We start from the raw sequence: 21,792 nt of genomic DNA on the forward strand, positions 1-21,792 counted from the left end.
TTGACAGGCAGCCACTGGAGATTTTTGAGGAGGGGAGTAACATGCCCAGAGCATTTCTGCCCAAAGATGATCCGGGCAGCAGAGTGAAGTATAGACTGAAGTGGGGAGAGACAGGAGGATGGGAGATCAGAGAGGAGGCTGATGCAGTAATCGAGTTGGGATAGGATGAGAGATTGAACCAGCAAGGTAGCGGTTTGGGTGGGGAGGAAAGGAAGGATCTTGGTGATGTTGTGGAGGTGAGACCGGCAGGTTTTGGTGACGGATTGGATGTGAGGGGTAAACAAGAGAGCGGAGTCGAGGATGACACCAACATAGGAAGCACACAGATACCAACCTACTCACTGTTCCTGGATCTTGTCTATCTCCCCAGCGACCTCTTGCCCATGTCCTGCCTCTGGCCGGTAACACCCTTCCTCTTCATATCTGACAGACAATTACTCTCCCCACTTTCAAAGCTTTACTGAAGGCACATCTCCTCCAAGAGGCCTTCCCTGACTAATACCTCATTTCCTTTTCCCCCACTCCCTTCTGCATCCTCCTGACTTGCTCACCACCCCACCTGAGCCCCACAGCACTTATGTATGTATCTGAAATTTATTTATATTATTGTCTGTCTCCCCCTCTAGGCTGTAAATTAGTGGGCAGAAAATGTGTCTGTTCTTATATTGTACTTTCCCAAGTACTTAATACAATGCTCTGCACATAGCACTCAATAAATGCAATTGATAACGGACAGGTTTATAAAAGATAAATATCAGTAAATCCATTAAAGGAGGAGAAAGTTAGCAAAAGAAGAGAGCAGTTTCAGTGGGATGGAGGAGGCGGAAGCCAAATTGCAGGGGGTCTAGAAAGGACTTGTTATAGCAGTAATATTTAAGGTCTTACTATGTGTCAAGCACTGTCCTAAGTGCTAGGGTCGATTCCATTTAATGAGATTAGACACAGCCCTTGTCTCTGCTTAGGAGGGAGAATAGATACTGTATCCCCATTTTTATTTTTTTTTTTGGTATGGAATTTGTGCTTGCTGTGTGCTAGGCGCTGTACTTAGTACTGGGGTAGATACAAGCTAATCAGGTTGGACATACTCCATGTCCCACATGGGGGTCACAGTATTAATCCCCATTTTCCAGATGAGGTAACTGAGGCCCAGAGAAGTGAAGTGACTTGCTCAAGGTCACACTAGCAGAAGAGTGGTGGAGCTGGAATTAGAACTCGTGTGCTCTGACCTTCCGACCTGTGCTCTTACCCACTAGGCCACGCTACCTCTTCAAAAAAAAAAAAATAATGAAATAGCAAACAGCTTTGAAAAACAATTATCTAAAGAGACTTCCTTTATAGTTACTATTGATACTAGTACTGATTATTGGGGCAAGAAAACTGGGGAGAAATGCATTGTGTTGTGTTTTTTCTAAGGTTCTTTCAAACCTTTTGGACCTATAGATTTATAAAGGGTACTTTTTTTTTAAAGAACATAATTTTCCAGGAAAATTTTTTGAGCAAATGGTTTCTAAAAGTGTGAATCCTATGCAAATAGATTTCTTTAAAGCTCTTATGCAAGAGATAAGAAGGTAAATTGAAGATATAAAGATTTGTTATGAGTAAAGCATTGCTTCTCTTTAAAATTTTAATTTGGACATTCTTTTCCACTTCACTCTCCATTCCATATGAATGCTTTTGGTGAATTAAGTTGCTTAAGGCTACAACAGGCTTTCTCATTGAGCCAGGATAGAGCTGAGCCAATTGGATGGTTATCTTACGAATAGCACAAAATCACATAGAACATGACACGGATCTGACCTGACAGCTTTACAGTCATGCCATACACAAGGCTGAAATGAAAACAAGGTGAGAGAAGTAATCAGCTTTATCTTGGGAACTGCTCTGCCTCCATTCCCTTCTTTCCCCCTAGCAGAATAAAACAAACGACCACTGCCCCACAAACTTACTCCAGATACCTAATTTATCTGAAATTTCTGCAACAATATCTTTGTGCCAAAAACTTTAATCATAACATTTTAAGCTTCATGTAAACTGATGGCTTCACCCCCTTCTAACCTTGGAAAGTTGTTGCTGGACCCACTTTTTGTAGGTCCAGGAAATGTGCTGGGAATCTGTTTGCCCCACTAGGAGCGGCAGTACATGCAATAACTTTTAGCTCATTCAGTGGTATTTATTGAGTGCTTATTGTGTGCAGAGCATAGTATTGAGTGCTTGGGTGATTGCAATATGATAGTATACAAGATCCCTGAGGTGAATGCTTTTCCTTGGTAGAATTTTGCACTGAAAGAGACCAATATATAGACCCAACCCACACACTCCACTCCTCTAACACCAACCTACTTTTTGTACCTGTTTCACCACTGACCCCTTGCCCGCAGTCCTGGAACTCCCTTCCCCTTCACATCTGACAGTCCATTGCCCTTCCCACCTTCAAAATCCTCCTAAAAATCACATCTCCTCCAAGAGGCTTTCCCAGGCTATGTCCTTTTTCCTCCTATCTGCCTTCCCGTCTGCATCAACTCGGCACTTGGCTGTATATCTGTTAAGCACTTTTTGAAACTCACCGCAGCCCCGCAATACTTACATAAATATTCTTATACTGTACTATTTCTCCTCTCCCTAATTGGCTGTATTTATCAACCAATCTTATTTTCTGAGAGCTTACTGAGTGCTGAGCACTGTACTAAGTGATTGGGAAGGTATAATGTAACAGAATTGATAGAAGTTGATGTTCCCTGCCCTCAGTGGTCTCCACACAGAAAGTGCTCAATAAATACCATTGATTGATAAAGGGACTATTATAATTGTAATAGTGTTAAGCGCTACTGTGTGCCAAGCACTGTTCTAAGTGCTGGGGTAGGTGCAAGGTGAATCAGGTTGTACACAGTTTCTATCCCACATGGGGCTCACACTCTTAATCCCCATTTTCCAGATTAAGTAAATGAGGCATAGACAAGTGAAGGGACTTGTCCAAGGTCACACAGCGTATAGCTAAGATACGGAGGGTAGGGTGGATTGGGGAAATGAGGGTTTATTGAGGAAAGGCCTCTTGGAGATATGGTTTTAGGAGGGTTTTGAAGGCAGAGAAAGTGGTGAACTGATGGTTCATGGATAGTACTCCCTCTCCTCCCCTGGCTAGTCTTTTCCTCTTGTGGCTGTCGTGGCAGGGGTGCTATCCAGAATGCACCAATCTTTACAGCCCCCCCACAATCAATTCACAATTAAGACAATGGAAGCAATCCTTCAAAAGGGGCTTGAGGGGCAAAAATCTAAATGGCGACAGAACAAATACAAGAATATTTTTTTAAAGGGCAAGAAAGATCAATTCCAGTACCGCAACAAAGATTGGGAACATACATGGCTTGGACATCTCTGTATTTTATTTTTTTAAGCTTTCTCGATTGTTGACCCGCGATGATTTGTCACAGGAACTCCCACCTGCATAAAGTTACCTTCCTAGCCATCTTTACTCAGGAAGGCACAGACCCATGGCTCTCTCGGGGAGAGAGCTGGACAGTAGCATCACCTCAGAGAGCTTAAAGGATCATTCATTGTGCAGCAGACTCATCCTAAGTGTGTACCTCGATATTTCCACAAATGTATTTGTTGCACTCAGTCTGTGGGCACATCTCTACAGTAAAAACAAGTTCAGGAAATCAAATTTTAAAATATATTTACCAGTAAATCTTTCAAAAGGAGAAGAAAATGCAAGAGGAAAGAAATAGCCAGGATATATTCTTGATTTCCAAGGGGAGATAACTGTTCCACTTTTTATTTCTATTTTTCCAAATGAAAGGGTAATGAAGATGGAAATAGGGGAATTTGACATTCATTCTAATTAATTTTTTCCCCTGTAACCTTTTTTTTTTAACTGCCTCTTGACTTGATGTGGTTGTAGCTCCTAGCATGAGTGCCGCCAGTGATGTGGGGGAAGATCGATAGTTTGGGATTTGTAATTCCTGGAGTCATTTGCTACTTTTGGACTATGGATGTCCTTCCCCCAGCACCCATGTGCAGAATTGAGCCCCGAGCCCTTAGTATGTCTGGGGGGGTGCGTGGGGGGGTAGGGTAATGGCAATCTGCGGCTGCTTTCTGGCTCATAGTTCTTTGGCATTTCTACCCTGTTTCCCATGCACCTCCCTCAGCCGTATTCATCGTGAGCACTGCCCAGTTGACTCATGCTGAAAATGCAACTGATTTTACAGTTGGGAAGGCCTGATTGTGTTGCCCCAAGCTCACCAAAAGAACGGAGTCTCTTGGTGATCACTCCAGCTCTCAGTGTGTTGTTTAATAATTGTCATTTTATGCACCTACTTAGGAATATTTTAATTGCAGGTTTCTAAGGTATTAGTATATAAACAAAAGAATAATTCATTCAATTGTATTGAGCGCTTACTGTGTGCAGAGCACTGTACTAAACTCTTGGGAAACTCTGTACTAAACTCTGTACTAATAATTCATTCAATTGTATTGAGCGCTTACTGTGTGCAGAGCACTGTACTAAACTCTTGGGAAACTCTGTACTAAACTCTGTACTAATTAATGGGAATTAAATGCCTTTTCTTCTTTTCCCTTGGACTTTCTTGGGAAAGTACACTACAGCAGTAGAGACAGTCTCTTCCCACAACGAGCTCACAGTCCAGAGGGGGAGAGACTGACATAAAAACAAGTAAACATACAGCAATAAAAATAAATATAAATAAAATAATAGGTTTATATACATGGGTGCTGTGGGGTCGGGAGAGGGGGAAGAGCAAAGGGAGCAAGTCAGGGTGATGTGGAAGGGAATGGGAGATGAGGAAAAGTGGGGCTTAATCTGGGAAGGCCTTTTGGAGATGTGCCTTTAGTAAGGCTTTGAAGGGAGGAGAGTAATTGTGCGGTGGATTTGAGGAGGGAGGGTGATCCAGCCCAGAGGTAGGGCTTGGGCCAGGGATTGACGGTGAGACAGGCGAGATGGAGGCACAGTGAGAAGGTGAGCACCAGAGGAGCGGAGTGCGTGGACAGTGTTATAGAAGGAGAGAAGGGAGGTGAGGTAGGAGGGGGCAAGGTGATGGAGAGCTTTAAAGCCAATGGTGAGGAGTTTTTGTTTGATACAGAGGTGGATGGGCAACCACTGGAGATTTTTGAGGAGGGGGGTGACGTACCCCGAATGTTTCTGTAAAAAGATAATCCAGGCAAAATAATATTAAGTAATTCTTATTATACTTATTAACAATACTTAATAACATTAAACATAATCATAAACCAGATAGTACATTGCAAGTCCTGTAACACGTTTTTGTTTTGTAATTTTTTTTAAGGTGAGGGCATTTATAAAAAATAACATGAAGAGGGAGGGCTTTTTTCTCTTTAATGGTGCTGTATTTATATCTGTAGTCATGAACTTATTGGGAATATTCTTATATTGGCTTGCAATTTATATTTCAGTTAATGCATTTACTCTTTGAATTTATTCCTCCTTTTAGCAGCCAATTATTTAAATGGTACTTAAGCACTTACTTTGTGCTGGGAACTCTGCTAAGCTCTGGGATAGATACAGAATAACTATGTTGGATGCAGTCCCTTTCCCATAGAGGTTTCACAGTCATAATCCCCGTTTTACAGATGAGGTAACTGAGGCACAGAAAAGGGAAGTGAATAGCCCAAGGTCACACAGCAGACAAGTGACAGGGCCGGGATTAGAACCCAGGTCCTCTAACTCTTAGACGCGTGCTCTTTTCACTCACCCACGCTCCTCCCATATTGTTAAAGTAGAATGTTTGTGCTCTTGTTCAAGAACTTAGTTTTTGGTGCTTCACATCATTGTTTAGGAAAATAATATAGGGATGCTTTTCCTTCCCTTTTGAACTTCGGTCCAGTCAAGAATTTCTAAGCCATTTTGATTTCTTGCCTTTTCTCATTTGTATTTTTGCTTTTGCCTTAGAGAAAGAGTCAGACTTCCCTAGACTTTTCCAAAATCACCCCTGAAACAGCATTCTGTATCTGTTGATGTGCAGCTGAGCTCTCCCTGGATTGAGGAAGCTGAAGTATCAATTTCAACTATAGTACTGGTAACACCATATCTAAAATTAGGGTAGCACTTGTATTCAAAGAGCTCCAACATTCAAAAATGTTACTGTATTATATTTTCCATAATATGTGCATATATAGCACCTTGAAAAAAGCCTTTTGATATCTAGATGGTAGTGAAGGATTATTTTTCACCATCAGTGGGGGCCTTTGATACAACATACAGGAATAGTGTTTTTATTTAAATATTGTGCTGCTGCTTCCAAAACTTTCTTGGGTGGCCTATAAACCTAGTAGACATTTTAGGACAATCTTATGCCAACGAATGGAGCTAATCCATACCAGATTTCAATCTCGGCTGCACTACTTGACTGCTGTGTGACCTTGGACAAGTCACTGAATTTTTCTGTGCCCCTGTTTCCTCATTTTTAAAACGGGAATTAAATGCCTTTTCTTCTTTTCCCTTGGACTGTAAACCCCATGTAGGACAAGGATGGTGTCTGATCTGATCGTATTGTATCTTACCCAGTGCTTGGTATGTAGTAAGCATTGAACAGATATCACAATCAGTACTAAATAGGATCAGCGACTGAATCCATGGCAGTAGTTGCCCAAAGAACTAGGTTTAAGAATAGATCAGAAATGCCTTTGGCTTTTGCCCTTCCACCCCTCTTTAATCCCTTTTTTTTCTTGGATGCTGTGTGACCTTGGGCAAGTCACTTCATTTCTCTGTGCCTGTTACATCGTCTGTAAAATGAGGATTGGGATTGTGAACCCCATGTAGGGCAGGGACTACATCCAACTCAATTTTCTTGTAGCCGCCCCAGCACTTTAGTACAGTGACTGGCACAAGGTAAGTGCTTAACAAGTACCAATATAATTGTTATTCTTTTGCACCAATAAATTGTTGAGGCATTGGTTTTTAAAATGGCTTTCTAACACAGCAGCAACCCTCACAATCATTCAGTTGACCAGCCAATAAAATTAAGCACCTACTGTGCACAGAGCATTCTACCCTCAGCCCCACAGCATTTATGTACATATCTGTAATTTATTTATATTAAAGTCTGTCTCCCCCTCTGGGCTGTAATCTTGTTGACGGTGTACGTGTCTATCAATGCAGTTATAGCGTAATCACCCCCGCGCTTAGTACAGTGCTCTGCACACAGTAAGCGCTCAATAAATATGATTCATTCATTCGTATTGAGGGCGTACTGTGTGCAGAGCACTGTACTAAGCACTTGGGAAGTACAAGTTGGCAATATATAGAGACAGTGAGCCAACAGTGGGCTCACAGTCTAGGAGGGATAGACAGATAAAACAAAACATGTGGACAGGTGTCAGGTCATCAGAAGAAATAGATTTCTGCCCTTAATGAACTTACAATCTAGAAAAGTAGATAAACACTACAACAAATTTCAGGTAGGATGGAACAATAGAGCATAAAGAGATATACATCAGCGAAGGGGGTGATGTGATCTGGAAGTGCTGAAATGGCAATTTTGGGGGGGTGAGGAAAATGATAAATTTAACCAGGGAAGGCTTCCTATAGGAGATGTGATTTCAGAAGGAAGATAGGGAAAGTAGTGGACTGCCCCATGAGAAAGTGGGGGAGTTCCAGGCAGAAGGAAGGGTCTGAGCAAGACGGTGGCGAGACAGAAACGAGGCACAGTGAGTAAGTCGGCCTAAGAGGAAAGAAGTGTGGGGTGAAGTGGAAGATTCTGCACACAGTAAGCGCTCAATAAATACGATTGATTGATTGATGAGTGAGGATAAGTAGGCAGAAGAAAGCTGATTGAGTACCTTATCCCCAGTGGTCAGGAGTTTCTGTTTGATGCAGAGAGGATTGGTCACCCATTGTCGGTTTCAGCGTGGGGAGATGTACACAGCTTAGCGTAGTGGAAAGAGCATAGTCAGAGGGCCTGGGTTCTAATCCTAGCTTACCAATTGCCTGCTGTGTGATCTTGGCCAAGTCACTTGATTTCTCTCTGCCTCAGTTTCATCATCTGTAAAATGGGGAAATTCCTGTTCTCCCTCCCCTTTAGACTGAGAGTCGCATGTGGTGGGATAGGGACCGTGTCCTACGTATCTTTTTACCCAGTGCTAAGAACAGTGCTTGGCCCAAAAGCATTCAGTGGATACCACAATTAAAAGAGAGGTCAGGGGTTCTAATCCCAGCTCTGCCACTTACCGGCTGTGTGACTTTGGGCAAGTCACTTAACTTCTCTGTGCCTGTTACCTCATCTGAAAAATGGGGATTAAGACTGTGAGCCCCCCCGTGGGACAACCTGATCACCTTGTAACCTCCCCAGTGCTTAGAACAGTGCTTTGCACATAGTAAGCCCTTACTGCCATCATCAGTGGTTTTAGAAAAATTAACTGGGCAGCGGAGTGAAGTGAGGTCTTGAGTAGGGAGTGACTGGAATCGGGGCGGTCAGGGAGGATACTGATGTAGTCATTGAGTAGGGTTATGACCAGCATGGTGGCAGTTTGGATGATAAAGGGGCAGATTCTGGAGGTATCCTAAAGAAAACGCAGAGGATTTGGTAACTGTCTGGTTATGAGTGTTAAAAGGTAGAGTGGATTCAAGGATAGTGCCAAGGTTGTAAGCTTGAGAGGTGGGGAGGATGGTGGTCTTACCATCGGTGATGGGAAGGTTTAGTGGGAGGAGAGGGTTAGGTAAGGGAAGGTGCTAAGCACCTAACTCTGTGCAAGCCATTGAACTGAATCCGAGGCAAATTCAACATAAGAACAACACACTTGAGGACTCTGCGCTTATTACAAATCTCTTAAACTGATATCCAGGTAGGAAACTGAGGTTGTGTTTTGTCCTTTAAAAAGAGGATGCAGATTTTATTAAAGAGGGTGTGGCAGTACTGAAGTATCTTCGTTTAAAATATTGTTCAGAATTTTTACAATTTTGGAAGACTTGGAAGCAATTGAGGAAAATGTAGCTGCTTATCCTATCTCTTAGCAAGAACTACAATGCGAGGACGGTGACTAAACAGTCGGCTCTTATATAACTTGTTTTTGAAGAGAGCATAATTTTACTACCCATATTTCTTGCAGCCATTTGACTTGAAAAGAATTCTTGCAGTGCAGGTGACTTGTGCCTAGCAACTTCTTTTTTTTTTTTTTTCCTCTTCTTCTAAAAAGGTGGTCAGAATTCTCTTATTTGTAGATCGTTTATGACATTTAATCCTCATTCATTCAAGGGATGGCATTCCCTGTGGACCTGTTGGATAATTGCAGTCATGAAGAACTGGAAAATTCTGCTGAAGACTACTTGTCAGATCTCCGGTGTCGTGACCCACACAATCCAGAGTGCTTGACTCTTCTCAACATTTCCGTAAGGAATGCTAAGCATCTTTCAACCTCCATATTTAGTTGAATTTATAAAGCAAATCAGAAGTGCATGTTTCAGTCTAGTGGATCGCCTTCCATTTTTGAATTTAAAAGATTATCCTAAAGTCTGTTACACTTTAATCAAGTTTATTTTCTGCTATAGAGAATGAATCATGTATCAGTAATGATTCTCAACCATATTTTTTGAATTCTAAACGTAGCTGGGTTAGAATTAAAATCTTTTGTTACCTGTATTTTGTGGATTTAATCTAAAGACTCCTTCCAATGACGTGATGCTGGGGTGAGGGAGTGGAGGAACCCCCAACTATCCTAGTGTGGTTCTGGGATGGCAATTAAGCCCTCAATTCCAGCAGTGGAGTGAAGGGGTTGGTTGGAGGTCGTTTGTGCTTTAGGTGCTATTGCTGTGGGGAGGGGATTGGGGGTGGGGGGGGGGTGGGGTGTGTGTGTGTGTGTGCGCGTGTGTGTGTGTGTGTGTGTGTGTGTGTGTGTGTTTTGCAAGCTATCTCTGACTACAATCCCAGAGGACTTTAAGCCTCATTAGCCCTCTAGTCCCATCTCAGCTCTCAAGTTGGCAATGGTGACCGCATGAAGAGAGGGAAATGGCGACCCAGACAGTAATAATTGTGATTTGTCAAGTGCTTGCTTTGTGCCAAGCACTGTACTAAGCACTGGGGTAGATACAAGGTAATCAGGTCCTACAGGATTGAATCCTCATTTTGCTGATGAGGTAACTGAAGCACAGAGATGTTAAGTGAATTGCCTAACTTCACACAGCAGGCAAGTGCAGAACTGGGCTAATAACCCAGTTCCTTTGACTTCCAAGCCTGCTCTCTTTTTCTTCTAGACAACACTGCTTCTCAGCTCTCTGCCCCAGGACCCAGAGTGGATTGCATACCTAATAGGTAGTTACCAGTATGACGATCAGTCTCATCTGATTATTTCAGTCTATAAAAGTTGGACTTTTATCCCTAGTTCCTTTCTGTGCCACAAAGTCAATTTATTTGTTTCCATATAACTTGGCATTATCCTTGATATTTTGTCATCTTCAGTGCGTTGCACATAAACTGTGCCTCATCTTGTTTAGGAATATACCATATGTTGTTTTTGGTTTGGAGTTTTTAAAATAGCATCCCTGTATTTTGCCTTTCCAAAGCCCATGTCCCACATGGTACTCACAGTCTTAATCCCCGTTTTACAGATGAGGTAGCTGAGGTACAGAGAAGTTAAATGTCTTGCCTAAGGCCACACAGCAAAGTGGCATAGCCGGGATTAGAATCCAGGTCCTTCTGACTCCCAGGGCTGTACTCTATCCACTAGGCCATGCTGTTTCTCTTGAAACAAATGACATACATTTAAGGTGAACAATGAACACACAAATAAATAGAATTTTTTAAAGCAAACAGATGGCAGGTTGGTAATGTACAGATATTTCTGGGCATACTAAACAGACTCTCTGTTCCCTCTTCAAGGTGCTGTGTATATTGTACTATTGTCTATTCTGTCAGTTAACTTTTCACTAAATAGCAATGCATTCTCATTTCAGATTCCTATTAGCCTGTCAACTGTAGGCTTCGTACCTCTCTACGGTGGAGACCAGACTCACAAAGTTCTTGCTCTTTTTGCCCCAGAGGATTCACTCACAGGTCTCTCTCTTAATTATTGTTCGTAATAAAAGGGTTTTTCTTTTATAAATAACCAGGATTTTATCACTTGTACTCTTTGCTAATAATGAATTTCGTCCAAACTACAATTTAAAAAAGTCTAATTACTCAGCTGCCTGCTGAACTCAGTTCTTTATTATTTCTTTAGCCACATCTCCAATTTGGGTTGCCATTGTTCTAGTCTGAGGTAAATTAAGAGTTAGCAGTTTCTCTAGGAAAGAATCTTACAAAGTATCTGTATCACCGCCCCCCTCCAAAAAATTACAGGGCTACATTGAAATTTGAACAGTTAGTAGTAGTATTGAATGCTTACTCTGTGCAGAGCACTGTATTAAGCACTTGAGTGTTTACAGTAGAGTTATTAGACACCATACCTGTCCCCAAGATGTTTACAGTCTACATATATATTTTAAGCATATGGGCTTTGGTTTTAGAATTTATGAGGGTGTTAATAAGGTTGGTAACAAATACTAAAAAGAAACATTAAATATGTGTGTATATATATACACACACACACACAATATGTATTTATTTCCCCAAGGGATTTGGGGAAAAAAAGTGGTAATACTCTTCTTTTTGATCTGTTTCTATTTAAGCTGTAGCCCTGTACCTTGCAGATCAGTGGTGGGCTATTGATGACATTATAAGAACATTGGTAACGTCCAGAGAGGGGCTTCAGCAGGTAATCTCCCTCCCTTCAGGCTCGTGTCTCCTCTTGCCTTTAGGACATCTCCATCTGGATGTCTGCCCGCCATCTAAAACTCAATATGTCCAAGACTGAACTCCTTATCTTCCCTCCCAAACCCTGCCCTCTCCCTGAGTTTCCCATCACTGTAGACGGCACTACCATCCTTCCCGTCTCATAAGCCCGCAACCTTGGTGTCATCCTCGACTCTGCTCTCTCGTTCACCCCTCACATCCAATCCGTCACCAAAACCTGCTGGTCTCACCTCTGCAACATCGCCAAGATCCGCCCTTTCCTCTCCATCCAAACCGCTACCCTGCTGGTTCAATCGCTCATCCTATCCCGACTGGATTACTGCATCAGCCTCCTCTCTGATCTCCCATCCTCCTGTCTCTCCCCACTTCAGTCTGTACTTCACGCTGCTGCCCAGATCATCTTTGTGAAGAAACGCTCTGGACATGTTACTCCCCTCCTCAAAAATCTCCAGTGGCTACCAGTCAACCTACGCATCAGGCAAAACCTTCTCACTCTCGGCTTCAAGGCTGTCCATCCCCTCGCCCCCTCCTACCTCACCTCCCTTCTCTCCTTCTACAGCCCAGCCCACACCCTCCGCTCCTCTGCCGCTAACCTCCTCACTGTGCCTCGTTCTCACCTGTCCCGCCGTCGACCCCCCGGCCCAACGTCTTCCCCCCTGGCCTGGAATGCCCTCCCTCCACACATCCTCCAAGCTAGCTCTCTTCCTTCCTTCAAAGCCCTACTGAGAGCTCACCTCCTCCAGGAGGCCTTCCACACTGAGCCCCCTCCTTCCTCTCCCCCTCCCCACCCCCCGGCCCTACCTCCTTCCCCTCTCCACAGCACCTGTATATATGTTTGTACAGATTTATTACTCTATTTTACTTGTATATATTTACTATTCTACTTATTTTATTTTGTTAATGATGTGCATCTAGCTTTACTTCTATTACATGTTTTGTTTTGTTGTCTGTCTCCCCCTTCTAGACTGTGAGCCCGTTGTTGGTTAGGGACTGTCTCTATATGTTGCCAACTTGTACTTCCCAAGCGCTACAGTGCTCTGCACACAGTAAGCGCTCAGTAAATATGATTGAATAATAAAACTAAATTTCTTTAGTTACAATTCTGATTTACCATTTTTGTCACGTTGCACGTAATTATTTTTAACACAGGGCGACTGAGACAGCGGTATGAATAGGTGGCTTGGTCCATCTCATAATAGAGCCTGGAAAGCTAATGTCCCTACACCTATTATTAGTCTTAATGTTGGGCTGCTCTTTTCTGGAATCTTTGCAAATGAAATGAAGTTTATTAATGCTTTCAGACATTTATTATGTAGTCTTATACGAGGTTGAATTTCCTATAGTGTGTTACAGGGAGGAGGGGCAATTAAAGGGGACAAGTCCCTAATGGTCCTGCTCAGCAGTTAGTGTTCCACAGGGTACTGCAGTGTGAGAAGGGTCTCCTGCGGGATTCTGTCAGGTCTGGAAGAATAATTTTATCCCACCTCAGAGCTTTCCCTCTTTGCCTTCTGGGATATTCTGTAGGATTCCCAATGGAGGCAGTGTCCAGCTTTCTTGTTACTAGAAGAAAGATAAGGAAACTGGATTTAGGTGCCCCTCCCTCAACTCCTGGAGGGATGGGGACTTCTGCTTTTCTGAGTAGATGGTTTGGGGTTTGTGGGATCCCCCAACTAACTCCTCTAGGGAAAGCTGGCTATCCTCCTTGCTTCCCCAGTTTGTTGGAATGGTATTTCTATTCAAATGGGGCAGGGAAACAAATAAACTTGAATGGATTCCTAACTCATGTTTCTTGTGAAATGATCTTTTTCTCTCTCCCTGAAGGTGAGAAGTCTTGGAGAGAGAGTGGTTCTCTATGTTCTGAATCGAATTATATATAGAAAACAGGAAATGGACAGAAATGAGATCCCCTTCCTGTGCCATAACAGTACCGACTTTGCCAAAATTCTGTGGAAGAAAGGAGAGGCTGTGGGGTTTTATTCTGTTAAACCTACAGGTGAGTAGTTAAGGAGTAGTTAAGATAACATCCTTCTCCACCTCCCCCCCCCGACCTTTTTTTTCCCCTTTAAAAGTCCTAGCATGTAGGATTTATATTCAGTGGAATTCTGAAATAACTGTATTGGTACTGAGAGGCTTATTCTTTTACCTTACAAGTTAAAGATTAAGGAATTTTATAAAAAATATATATCTTGAGCAGTGTTAGGATTGCTCAGTATTTAACAAAATTTGAAGGGTGGTAAATTTGGCCCCGTGGGAACGGAGGGGCCGTGGGTATTGAAAAGTACACAAATTACCACTGTTAAGTAGTTTTGGGTCCTTTTTGCCTCTGCACCTGCATGAATCTTACTTCACACACCTTCAAAATAGGAGCAAATTAAGCCAATGATATTTATTGAGCAGCTTTGTAAGCACTTCGGAGGGAGTACCAGAGGCAAAACCCATGTTCCCTACTTTCAAAAAACTTACAGTCCATTGGAGTAGTACTGTTGGGGTAGACAAAGAATTGTATACAAAGTGTTGAGCAGAAAGAACAGATAGTTGCTGATTAACTGAATATGCCTCACCGCTGAGGCTAGGTTTAAATACATAAGTACTTATGCATTTAGGATGGCGATTGGGTTGGGGATTAATTGGGGGAAGGCTTCTTAGAGGAGGATTTTGCAGGCTGGAAGAGCTGAGGCCTGGCAGATTTGAAATGATTGTGGGGGCAGAAGGAGTTGTAGGCTGTAGGAACAGCATTTTATTTATTTATATTGATGTCTATCTCCCTCCACCTCTAGCCTATGAGCTCATTTTGGGCAGGGAATGTCACTATATATTTTATTATACTTTCCCAAGTGCTTAGTACAGTGCTCTGCACACAGTAAGCGCTTAATAAATACGATTGAATGAATGAACAGCACGAGAAGCAGTGTGACCTAGTGGATAGAGCACAGGCCTGGGAATCAAAAGAATCTGGGTTATAATCCCAGCTCACCATTTGTCTGCTGTGTGATCTTGGGTAAGTCACTTAACTTCTCTGTGTCTTACCTCATCTGCAAAATGGGGATTAGCCTCTTTTATGGGACATTGGCTTGTCCAGCCTGATTAACTTATATCTACCCCAGCTCTTGGTACACTGCCCGGCACATAGTAAGTGCTTAACAAATACAATATTACAAACAAACGGATGTTAAGTGCTTAGTACAGTGCTCTGCACATAGTAAGCGCTCAATAAATACGATTGAATGAATGAATGTTGGGGGGAGGGGGGCGGCAGTGTCGGAGTCAGAGCCAGGAGTGAAGAGCAAGAGGAACTTGGGAAGAGTGGGGTGGGAAAAAAGTAACAGATGAAGAGCGCATAAGTAATGCTTTCCAGCAATTTTCCCCCCATTTTAATCAGACGATCAAGATTTAACGTTTTTTATTTTATTTTAAAGTTCAGCTTTTCTTCAAATTTTGTGGGATTGTAAATACAAAATTTATTCTACTGGGGGCTCTACTCTTAATTTTTGTAAAAATCTAATGTTAAATATTTCTTCATTTTGGTCACAGGTTTTACCCCATATGAGTGGTGACTGAGAGGGTATTTTTGCTCTTTTCAAGGCTTTAAATGACTCAATCGACTATGTTTCAAGTATTCAGTGACTGCATTGTGTCCAAAAGTTGAAAGACTATTACCGCTTTATTACAGGAAGCAAATGTACCTCATTCCTGACACAGAGCTACCAACTGCCAGTGCTTGATACGATGTTTGTGAGAAAGAAGCATCGCGGAAGAGATTTGGGGCTCCTGATGTTGGAGGACTTTGTGGATTCCTTTACAGATGATATGCTTGGCTTACGATATCCATTGTCATCTTTTATGTGCACTGGTAAATGGATTCTGCTTAAAAAAGTACCAGTGTTGGTGCATATTTTGGGTCACTCCTAGTAGAGACACAAAAACTGCATAGACCATCTAGAGGAAATTGCCAAAATTGGGGTCCAAGGCTGCAGGCAGTCTACTTGGGGGGGTGGGGTGTGTGTGTGTGTGTGTGTGTGTGTGTGTGTGTGAAATCATGCCCCTCCTTCACTTTTCCTGCTCCAGTTTTGAGGTGATAGGTGCACATCCTTATGGTAGGAATTTAGGAAGTACAGACTCAAGCAGTGACACATGATCCACCTAAAAGGATCTTATAATCTAATGGGGAAGACAAACATAAATATTTACATGAGTCCATCAATGGAATTAATTGTGTTTACTGTGTACAAAGCATAATATTATTATTATTATTATTATTATTATTACATTATAATAAGTGCTTACTATGTGCCAAGCACTGTTCTAAACTCTAGGGTAGATACAAGGTAATCAGGTTGTCCCGCGTGGGGATCCCAGTCTTCATCCCCATTTTACAGGTGAGGGAACTGAGGCATGGAGAAGTTAAGTGGCTTGCCCAAGGTTCCACATCAGACAAGTGGCAGAGCCGGGATTAGAACTCACGTCCTCTGACTCCCAAGCCCATGCTCTTTCCACCAAGCCATGCTGCTTCTCACTGTACAGAGTGCTTAGGAGAGTATAGTACAACAGAGTTGGTAGCTACAGTCTAAGGTGGGGGAGATTTATAAGGCATATACAAAAGTGCTAAGGATGGGTATAAATTAAGTTAACTGAAAGCACAGTTTAGGTTTGTATGGCTTAGGATACTGGGAAATTGGGGAAGGTCTTTTGATGATGCTGCTGCTCTGGGATTTCTGGTGGAGCCCCAACCTCTGTCTCTCCCAGTTGTTTGACAGCAGGTAAGATCATCTGGTTCTATGAGGACCTAAATTGTTCACACTGTGAAAAATGGAACTTCAGATTTTTCCACTTAGAAGTGATGAGATGCATGTGTTCTCCTTCCCGCTCTTCTTTCTTCTCCCTCAATGCTGAAATTCATTCAGGTAGTTCTATTCTCATTTCCGCTTGTTCTATTTAGTAATACAGGCTTACCTTGGGTTACATTTATAACCCAATCTATACAATAGATACAATCTATAGCTATACAATCTATATAGGTATACAATCTATACTACTTGATGTCTTACCCCTCACATTCTCCTGACCGGCCCCATCATTCTGGCCTGTCATCATAGGTAAGTATATCCATCTTTTGGCTGAGATTAAGCACTCAGCAGTGAATGGATCTTGGAGGAAGCAGTGCCCAACCATTTGAATCAGATTTTCAGAGTATTGAAGAGGCCGCCTAAGCAGATAACCAAATAAATTGCTGAACTGGAGAGACAGTTACATTTAGAAATGGAAGATACAGATGTTTAGTCAACTGTGTCGCCTTCAGAGGAATCTAACAAGGCTCTCTTTTAACTTCAGCTACCCAATGAATCGTATGATGCCTAAACAGATTAAATAGTGGCTTCTTCACCACCTAAAATCTTGGGATGAAAGTATTGTGTCCATTTTCAAGAAAGCAAATGAATATATAAATTTGAAGAAAAAGATCCCTAACGGAGATGGTTCAGAGGTTCATTCATAGCGTTTACTGTGTGGGGAGCACTGTACTAAGCGCTTAGCAGAGTACAGTACAACAATAAACAGACACAATCCCTGCCTACAACAATCTTACAGTTTAGAGGTGTTTAGGAGGAGATGGTCTACTACAAAATGCTTTTAGAAGAAAAGAATCAAGCTGTGGTATTTATCTAAGCACTTACTATGTGGAGAGCACTTGGGAGAATACAATACCCATAACAAGCTTAGAGTTTAGAGAAAAATGGTGTTTAATGTAAACTGAACAAATTCTATGCTAAAATAGAAAAAAAGCCCTTGGACTGTCAGCTGAACAAGTTTATTTCTACAGCCTCTTCTAAAGGCTCACCATCATAGTACAACTCATTTAACATTGTGCTTTCATACTTTTTCATTAGAGTATATTGCATGTAAAGCAATTCTGTGTTACTTTTCTAGAGGTTCCAACTTGGACCTTGACTTATAACACATGCCTCTGTTGGAAAATGTGCCTCAAAGAACAAGCGCAGTTTCAAGAAACTTAAATATATGGTATCTTGGGGAATGCATGAATTAAATTGCTAATTTTATAAATACTTTGTCATTTTCAGCCCTTTTAAAGTGAGACCTGCCAGTAAATGTAAAAACAGTAGTCTGTCTAGAAGTGAGTTTGCCATGCCTCCACTTGGAAGAACTGTTGCTGTCTTTGGACACAGTTAATAGGCCTTTCTGAAAGGGTCTTTTTTTGGAAAACCTGTCCTCTCAGTGGCTGGGACTGTAGAGAGAGAGAGAGAGAGAGAGAGCAAGGTTTATGGGGCAGCAGAGCAGGGTTGACTTGACTTTGCCAGTTAACTATACAAGGTAATTCTTTCATCTTCTGGTTTTTACTTTTCTTCAGCCCACATTTTAGCTGCTCTTCAAAGATAGTATTTTTCAACCTCCTCTAGGGTCCGCATAGATTGTGTATTTATGTAGTCCTTTCCCAGCCTTTTCCTAACCAATGTTTGCAGTTTCTCAGTTTCATTTTCTAAATTTAATAAGACTTGTTCCGTGAGGACAAAATGCTTTAAAAATTAATTGTATGTGATTACTCTTTCAGGGTCTCTCCCAAATACAGTTCCTGTCATAGGTCTTGATCACTAGGCAGAGTTAAATCTAGACCACCTTTCCAAGGGCATGTCTTTCAGGAGATTTAACAACTTCACATTTTGCATAAATCCTATGAAAGCAGCTTACGTAAGTAAAAATAAAATCAAAAGCACATTAGTTTTGAGTCTAGTGAACTCTCACACTTCTGAGACACAAACCAACTTAGTAAAGTGAAATCTAGAATTCCCCGCCCCCCCGCCGCCCCCCAACTAAACAGAACATTTTCTGTTTCAGCTTGTAAGCAATACTTTGAAAAGTACCCAGGAGATCATGACCTTCTTTGGGAAATTGAAGGGGCTGGGCACTGGTACCAGAGAACTTCAATCACTAATGCATTACAGAGAGAAACACTCAAAATTACAGGTAAGAAAGAATATTTTCAAATTGAGGAGTTCATTGCTTTACTTTTTAAAAAAGGTAATGCTCAACATTCACTTGTCCTTTTTGGCAGCTATTGCATTTTGGACCAGTAATTTTAAAGGATAGTCAAGAAAAACATGAATCTTTGTCCTGAGTAGTGATCGATAGTTTCAAGCCCATTTATATGTAATTGTTATTTGAATGATCTTTCCCTAGTTGTGTTGCCTTGCTGTTGATCTCAGTTTTCAGCCCACTCAATCAGCTTTGTGACATCCTGGTGCAGTTTATCCCTGTCTTATGGCATTTTGCTCCGTGGAAGAGCTTACTACATCCAGTGAGATTTCAGTGGTTCTTACATGGAGACAAAGTCTTCATTGACACTTGAATCTTTAAGTGCCCTTGAACAAGTCTGATGATGGAGACAGAAGGAGCAAAGGCACTTGTCCCTTCCTGGGCTGGAGGGAAGCGAGGTCTGCAGAGACACCCAAGAAGCCTCCCCTAACAGGATGAACCTTGGGGTAACTTGGACCTTTCAACTCCACCTCTGCACCTCATTCTAATCTACAAACACACATGTAGGTGATAGGAGAGGAAAAAAATGAGATGACAGAGGGAATGTAGCAATTGAAAATGACCAAAAAACAAAAGGTGGGGATTGGGGAATGCAGAGGATTCAAACTTGAAAAAACAGAACCAAAGGTCAGTGTTCCAAAAGAGAAAATAATGGGGTGCTCCAGAGAGTGGATTAATGGAAGATAACATGGGTTCTGATGAAGAAAAAGAAAATTTATGGAGAAGAAAATAGGGGACTGTATAAGCAAAGAAAGCAGGAAGGGATAGGGTGGGGAGCAGTGATCCATAGTAGGCTTAGAGTGGAAAGTGTAAGGGTTATTCGCAGGTTCAGCCAATCCTAACTTTGAGGAGGGGTGTGGAGGCCAGTAGATATTCTAATACTGTTCTCTTGTATCCTTTAATGCCGCTTTTGGAGACATATTTATCTGGGTAAATCACAGATCTAACCCAGTATGTCTTTTTGCAGTCTGGCACAAAACGCAAATATTTATACTAACATCTGCCCCCATTCAGACATGGTTATTGAACTTGAAAATTGAGGCCACTAATCTGCAGACCTTATAAGGACCTGGGGTAATTTATGTGCCTTGGGCATCTTCCCCATTAATGTCTCCTGTGGATAGGAAAACAGGAGGAAGAATCAGTAAGCAGGGTTATGTGGGATTCTAAATAATTAGGGCATCAAAAAAATGTATATGCTCATGACTTTAGAACTTCTACAGTAGTACCGCACCTTCTGAATCCTCCTGATAACAAAAGTCTAAGTAGAAGCCACAAAGTATCCCAAGAGTTCTGGTAGGTATCCTCTTTCTCCATCAGCATTCAACGTGTCAAGGATCTAGATAAGATAAATGAAAAGTAGGACTCCCTCCCACCCCAGTTTTAGTCCTAGGGAAATAGTATAAAATTCCATCAAGCTTCCATCAGAACATGTGGAGGGAAACTAGAAATCCGTTTCAATGATTGTGCAAGAGTCTAGTGAAAAGAGACTATGTTCTGTTTGCATCCACTTCCCTGGAATACAACAGTGCATTCTACCCAGATTGACACATGTCGGATCAAGTTTCTTTAATTTCCTACCAGCAATGTATCCAAAATGCACAATGAAAACACTCATTGTGGAAGAACTGTTCTTTATGTAGGTTTCAATATGAGTTATGCTTGAGAGCATTGCTATTTTTGCAAACAAAAAATGTCTTATAATCAATAAGATATTACCTACTGAGTGGATTTCATTTTCTTTTGAATTCTTCTAAGAGCAGAGGCTTCTCAAAACGAGACTGAAGAATGTGTCATTGCAACAACCCCGGCATATGAACTAGGAAGTGGGGATAACCAGCCTAGTGAAATGCAGCTAACTGTAGGTACCCAGTGTGTGTGTTTGTCTTGTGTGTGCATAAAAGTGTAGTTCTCTTATTTAAAAAAATTGATATGATTTATGTACGTTTTAAACATCTTAGGAAAATATAAGGAAATTGTGAACTCATTAAATGAGAAGAATAGTGAGTAAAACTGTTAAATATTTATGGCTGTTAATTTTGGGGGGGAATTTAAAACAATTTTTGGCTGAAGAAGTGCAGTTGGGTTCTTAAGTTGAAACTGCTTATACCACTAGAAATAGAGCATTCTTGAAAATAAAGAATCTAATTGATTCTTCACCAGAGGTGATTGCCTTTAGTATCTCTTTTTATTTTACTTTAAAAATTAGTGGGGACTAGATTTTTGGTGAAGAGGATAAATGACACATCAGCCGTCATCATCTTAATTGCTCTGTTCCCACTTCAAAAAGGTTTTGGCATGTGATTTTTGGGTAGAGAAACCCATTCAAAAACTGAAGCGGAAAGATTTGTATGAAATCCAATTAATTTTCTTAGATCAACGCTTCAGAAGTAACATTTTGAGAAGCATTCAGTTTCATTTTTTCAGTCCAAATTTGTTTTTGGAATAAATGAATTACAACCTATGAAAACTTTGCTCAGAGGTGCGTTAAAAATTGCATTATTACGTAACACTGAGATGACATTCCTAAGCAAAATTCCTTTTATGGAAGCTCTACAGATGAAAGAGACTATATTAATGAGATCAGGCCAAGAATTATGATTTGAGTAAGGCAAAAACTTGAGTCCTGGGCAGTTTCTATGACAGTTATGAGGTGAATGATTGACCTGACCAGTCTTGTGTGAATCATTTTAGTGAGAACAAACTATACTTGAACTCATTCCTCTAGAGTATTTTGCACAAACTTGAACATGTCACAAATCTAATTTTTTACATCCAAAATAAATCTCCTTCCTATCCCCCTCCCTTAAAATTGAGAGGTTGCTTTCTTGCAATAATAGCCCCTCTGTATCCAAAGAGACTTGTGTTGTCAGATCAGTCATTCATATTTTTTGAGCACTTACCTTGTACTTACTGGTGTAGGTATTCCCTGGACCACACGTACACTGAATCATTTAGAAGTGTTTGATAGTCTTTCCCTTTATGGAATGTG

The 21,792-nt window shown here is 41.4% G+C and overlaps 1 protein-coding gene across 1 annotated transcript in view; it reads left to right on the top strand.

Moving 5' to 3' along the window:
* FAM169A (family with sequence similarity 169 member A) overlaps nucleotides 1-21,792 on the top strand; it is a 48,047-nt gene that overhangs the window by 17,522 nt on the left and 8,733 nt on the right. The window contains exons 2-8 of the mRNA XM_038765649.1: nucleotides 9,225-9,358; nucleotides 10,919-11,018; nucleotides 11,633-11,718; nucleotides 13,578-13,749; nucleotides 15,427-15,606; nucleotides 18,603-18,731; nucleotides 20,564-20,661. Coding sequence (XP_038621577.1) covers nucleotides 9,227-9,358; nucleotides 10,919-11,018; nucleotides 11,633-11,718; nucleotides 13,578-13,749; nucleotides 15,427-15,606; nucleotides 18,603-18,731; nucleotides 20,564-20,661 — 897 coding nt within the window. The 5' untranslated portion in view covers nucleotides 9,225-9,226. The remainder of the gene's footprint in view (nucleotides 1-9,224; nucleotides 9,359-10,918; nucleotides 11,019-11,632; nucleotides 11,719-13,577; nucleotides 13,750-15,426; nucleotides 15,607-18,602; nucleotides 18,732-20,563; nucleotides 20,662-21,792) is intronic.

This window comes from Tachyglossus aculeatus, chromosome 23 (assembly GCF_015852505.1).
Source record: "Tachyglossus aculeatus isolate mTacAcu1 chromosome 23, mTacAcu1.pri, whole genome shotgun sequence".
NCBI lineage: Eukaryota > Metazoa > Chordata > Mammalia > Monotremata > Tachyglossidae > Tachyglossus > Tachyglossus aculeatus.